The sequence below is a fragment of the Chaetodon auriga genome, chromosome 9 (assembly GCF_051107435.1).
Source record: "Chaetodon auriga isolate fChaAug3 chromosome 9, fChaAug3.hap1, whole genome shotgun sequence".
Classification (NCBI taxonomy): domain Eukaryota; kingdom Metazoa; phylum Chordata; class Actinopteri; order Chaetodontiformes; family Chaetodontidae; genus Chaetodon; species Chaetodon auriga.
Window position 1 is genome coordinate 13199673 of NC_135082.1, and position 5160 is coordinate 13204832.

Genomic DNA, 5160 nt, shown 5'->3' on the forward strand with positions numbered 1-5160 from the left:
GTTGATTTGTTTTTCATGTTTAGAGGCCGTGCCAGCTGCAAACTGACAGGGAGAGCAGGCTTTCTGAGAACTGCTTGTGTCAGTATATGACACTTGCTAAACCATGATGTTTCCTATAAGTAAAATGAAGTGTGTGCCATCTTAATCTTAACTTCGCACACTGAATAATTGTAGGATTGTGTGTTGTATTTGTATTTACTCGTCCTGTTACAGGTGACAGCAGATGATTATATGGACAACGGCAAACTCAGATGTAGTTTATAACAGCGGATAAGATCCTTTTTCCAGTCAGCCCACTGCACATCATTAGAATTCAAGTCCAACTGTAGACAAGACTGGTATTGATTTCCTTCCTGATTTTCAAAAAAGGGAAGTTAAACCTTCAGTGCATGATACCATCCATCCGTGAGTGTGTGTGGGGGGGAGAAATTCATCTTATCCTCACTTCAGGACATTGTTATACAATAGCCTACACACATGCGTGGTCTTTGTTATTTTTTCCTCTCGATCCTGACCCAAGGTAAGTCGATATTCAGTGCTTTTTTGTTTTCTTCTACTTGCCGAGTGCTGGTGGGTGTAGAAGTGGCTGTGTGTGTGCAGGAGGGTGGGTGCATTCTTCAGCTTCGCACTTCAGAATTACAATTGCAATCTGTATCATCCAGTTTGATCAAAGTCTCTGATGTCCCCCACAGTGTCTTCCAGCACCCTCAAAGTCACCGGCCTCTTCGGGCACAATGTGACTTTGCCATGTGGGTACGACACTCAAACTCACGGCGTCCTGAGTCTCTGTTGGGGACGAGGGAAGGTGCCCTCGTCCAAATGCTCCAACACCGTCCTCTCCTCCGAGGATGGCGCTGTGGTTTTCAGGCAGTCCCCCAGGTACCAGCTGCTGGGCAGGGTGACAGACGGAGACGTGTCCCTGACCATCCTGAACACCCAGTGGGCTGATGCTGGGGAGTACGGCTGCAGGGTGGAGATCCCAGGGTGGTTCAATGACCAAAAGGTCAACATACACCTGGTCATGGAGGAAGGTAATGCTCATGAAAATCATCCACGGTGAACTCTGTTGTCCAGCTTTAAGGTATTTCTGTCATTGCAGCTCCTGCAGAGCAACCTGTTACTGAAGACTGGACATTAACTAGTCATGGGACAAAAGGTGGGCAATCATCTGTGAATAAGTCGATAAATTATGTTAAAATGTGGCGATTATCTGTCTTTTTTTTTTTTTTTGCAAATCTTAATCTTTTAAGAAACTGCTTTATTGCCAGTGTTTTAGATTCACGGATCAAATATCCTGTAGTTCATTAAATGTAAATTTCAACATCAACTTTATTTGATATGTGTAACGCACGGTTTCATCTTCTGACAGAAACCACATCATCACCTAAAACTGTAGAAGCTGAGCACCCAACATTTGACTTCAGAGCATTTACAACCACGGAGGTACTGTTTATTGATGAGGAATAATGTTTAAAAAAATATTCATGGCACAAAATTTATACAGCTAATTATACTTTTCACTGCACCAGAGGACTCTCAGGTGACAACACTGAAAACCTGCAGTGTTTTTGAGGTAATGTCACTTAAGGAAAAATATGAAGAACTGAAGGAAAACGCTGAAATAATCTCAGCAGTTATTGCAATTAGACTTTAAAATGAGCCCACAGCTCTGATGCGGTCTGTTTTATTTATTTATAATCAATGTTTCGGCACATCTTCAGGAACATTTTGTCTAAGAAATGATGTGACAAAATATGAATCCTAATTAGAAACATGCCATGGAAATTATAAGTGTGCAGCTTTCCCATCTGTTTTATTGAAAAATATAAAAATTCAACATGTGATTTTGCACATGTGTAGGTGTGGGTTTAGGCTGGAAGTGAGAAGCGGGGTGCACAAAAATAAATTACAGTGTTCAATATACTGCGTATTTATGGCACATATTTCCAACTATGAGCCAATTATGATTGACCCAGTCCCTCACGATAAGGTTCATTTTTATCGCAGGAAAAATTCAAAGCCTTCCTGGGAGCGGGGCATGTTGGCAGGATGGCAGCTATTTTCTTCCTCACCATAATCATAATCCTCGTCTTTATTTTCCGTAAGTGTGGAATGGATTATGGTTTGTGACTCATGTGCCATTCAGATTAATTCAACACATTAAAAGGGTGTATGTTGAGCAGCTGAAGTCACGGAGTGGGTCTTCCTCTTATACACTGAGAGTAACGTTTGCATTTCTTCAAACCAGGGAGAGGATTTCTGCTGAGGAGGACGCTTCAACATCTCCACATCTCAACTGTTGAGAACATTTATGAAAGTGCCCCAATGCCCGAGTGATGGGCAACGAGAACAAAGGAGTTTCTATGAGGAACTGCTGGCTGGACGTGTCTGCTTGTCATGTGCCGACTCTTTCCATCTTTTGAACTCATTTCTATTTATTGGGAAATGAGTGGAAATATAACCTATTTCCCCAGTAAAGCAGCTTAAAGTGTTCCACTATTTTCACTGAAAAAAGCACGTGAGTCATACGTGGCTGAGGCGAGGCAGGAGTACCCTGCAGATTAATTAATTTGTTTTGATTTTCTGTCTATTTTCCATGTCAGATTTGATCTCCCAGCACTTTAAAGCTTGTGGATAGCTTATACTTATGGACACAATGCCACCTACTGGACTTAATACATTATTATTAAACTAGAGAAGATTCCACCCCATCGACGTCGTATAAACACAGTTTGGTAGGGGACACTGGGATAAAGAGGGAAGAGAGTGTGGCAGAAATGTCTGTTCCTCCTCTTTATGTTTGGGAGTAAGTAACATCTGAAGTGTATATTGAAAAATTCTGCTCACTAAAAAGTTCAATAATAACACATTCTGGACAGATTTGTGTTTTTTTCATGAAAAGGCTAAACGCACACCGCACACTGTGCTCAATCCTCACTTTAATTCCACACAAAAGACATGCTGACCACATTTATGACTGAATTGATTTATGGCTCAATTTGTGTAACACTGTGATGCAGTTCTCTCTGTCTGTTCCACCTCGTCTTGTTATGAGGCCTTTATGATACGAGGAGCTGGTATTGTACCTGTTTTGGGTGTGCATTTTCTATGAATTCATGTAGCAAAGTCAGCTAAAATAAAGAAATCAGAGAGACAGTTTCTGAGTGAGTGAGATAAATGTTCTGAATGAGGATGTGATCTTAGTGTTTGCAGCTACTTTATATTTCATGACTGTGAGAAAATCAGCTGAAATGTGTCAGCTTTGCATGTTTTTTCAAAATGGCTGCTGTATGCAACTCTCTCTAACTCTAAGTCAGAGTACGTGTCTAAAACAAGCTGATGCTTTGATAGCATTACCCTGGTTAATCAAAATTAGATTTGGTGCCTAACTACATTTAACAGATAGAATGGTCTGTAATTGTGTTGTTTAAAATCAATTGCATTTTTAGGAAAGTTCATGAAACTTATAGGGAAAAATCAAAACACTGACTAATGTGCATGTCTGAAATATTGCAGTAATTAGTTGTACCAGCGTGATGTTTGTGGGAGTGATCAAAGAGGAAGTTCTGTGCCGGGTTACTAAACATCCAGCAGACCCAAGTGTTTACTCAGCAGTCTAAGAAACATACGAGAGTCCATGACCCTGGAGTAAAGCAGACTATTTTCATCAGCGTTGTATTTCAGGATCTAATGAGGATGTGTTTTCTATAAATGAAGACGGTTGTATTCAAAACTCTTAAAGCTCAAATGCTGACAGCACTGAGTCTTTAGAGATGTTTTGTATATTTTCTACAGGAACAAATGGTTCTTCAGTGTGTTAACTCTCTGCGGATGCACAGCTGCTCCCCCCAACAGTCTGAATGGATAAAAATTGATGAATGCCTTTCTATCCCAATCAGTGCATGGACTGAGGACAAACAGCAGGAGACTGCGATGATAACCTTGATTCAGTCTAACCAGCAAAATGCAACAGTGTGCCACTTCTAGATTAAGGAACCAAAACCACAGAAAAGGAAACAGTCCTTTTCGACATTCCTCTTCTGAAGTTGTTTGTGTGAGCGTATCAAGGACAGCATCATGTGATTTGGAAAGATTTCAAAGCTGAAACCACACTGTGGTTTGGTTTAGTGACATTAAGCAGGTGAACTAAATTCTTCGAGTGACTCTGAGAGAATTAGAGTAAAATGATCCTTTTAGGCAGAAGACACCTCCCTCTGTGCTGCGCTCTCCTCCTTTGTCTACTCTCAGGTAAGACATTTTAATTCAATGATGATTGAAAGTTTGTATTTCAAATATTTTTCCAAATGTACCTGATTGCCAACGGGACTCTTTACCTTTTCAGGTTGTGTGTCTGCAGAAAGCACCATAGCCACAGTGGGAACAGATGTCACTTTACTGTGCAACTATGATGCTCAGCACTGTGGTAGGCTGCCTGCATGCTGTATGAAATCTGTGCCCTGCCTCCTCTTCAGGGATGTTTGTGATTGGTGAAACTGTTGAACATGCTGGGATATGATTCAAAGCCACAGAAAAATAAAATCTACTGGAGTTTCCTTCATGATGAAAGATTAATTTTTAGGTACTAATGTATTTTTCCCCCTCTCTCATCAGTTAGAGCATCTTTGAACGCTGACGTTTGCAGGACCTCTTCAGCTGCTGCCACAGTCTGGGGACAAAGCAGCACAAGGTCACCCCAGATGCTTCATGTGTTTAAGGTTGGTGTAGTGTCATTTAAATGCTGGTGAGATCATGAATATCACTATCAATATCTTTTATTACGGTGGCCCTGAAGTGCAAAACGCAAACGCAAAAGAGAAAACACGAACGCAAAAAAGAAAACACAAACGCAAAAGAGAAAACACGAACACAAATGAGAAAACACGAACGCAAAAGAGAAAACACGAACGCAAATGAGAAAACACGAACGCAAAAAAGAAAACACGAACGCAAATGAGAAAACACAACAACATTAACTCTAACGGAAGAGGTAGGTACCTTCGGGTGGCATGACTTGACGCTGATTGGACGACGTCACTGCCCGTCTCTTTACCAGGAAGTAAACCTACCTCAACGCATCGGTTTCAAAACATGAGCGCGATTGGTGATTCAGACTTAGTTGGTATTATCAAAGAGTACTTTGATGCCGGGCATACATATGAC

General features: G+C 41.0%; 1 protein-coding gene and 1 long non-coding RNA gene across 5 annotated transcripts; both read left to right on the forward strand.

The window, feature by feature from the left end:
• Positions 1-258: 258 nt before the first annotated feature.
• Positions 259-3150, forward strand: LOC143325409 (hepatitis A virus cellular receptor 1 homolog). Of its 4 annotated transcripts, none has more exons than XM_076738422.1 (6): positions 259-520; positions 693-1031; positions 1109-1156; positions 1370-1443; positions 2008-2101; positions 2249-3150. In XM_076738422.1, the coding sequence occupies exons 1-6, from the start codon at positions 478-480 to the stop codon at positions 2335-2337; spliced, it is 687 nt and encodes a 228-aa protein (XP_076594537.1). In that variant the 5' UTR covers positions 259-477; the 3' UTR covers positions 2338-3150. The 4 variants fall into 4 exon arrangements, with proteins under 4 accessions (XP_076594537.1, XP_076594538.1, XP_076594539.1 ...); XM_076738423.1 differs by having other exon boundaries at positions 261-520; positions 1100-1156; positions 2008-2107; positions 2255-2345; XM_076738424.1 differs by lacking the exon at positions 2249-3150 and adding an exon at positions 2222-2248 and having other exon boundaries at positions 261-520; positions 1100-1156; positions 2008-2107.
• Positions 3151-3501: 351 nt separating this feature from the next.
• On the forward strand, positions 3502-4715 carry LOC143326279 (uncharacterized). The gene is made up of 3 exons (XR_013077610.1): positions 3502-4248; positions 4343-4423; positions 4612-4715. It is a non-coding gene; the product is annotated as an uncharacterized LOC143326279 (long non-coding RNA).
• Positions 4716-5160: the final 445 nt, after the last annotated feature.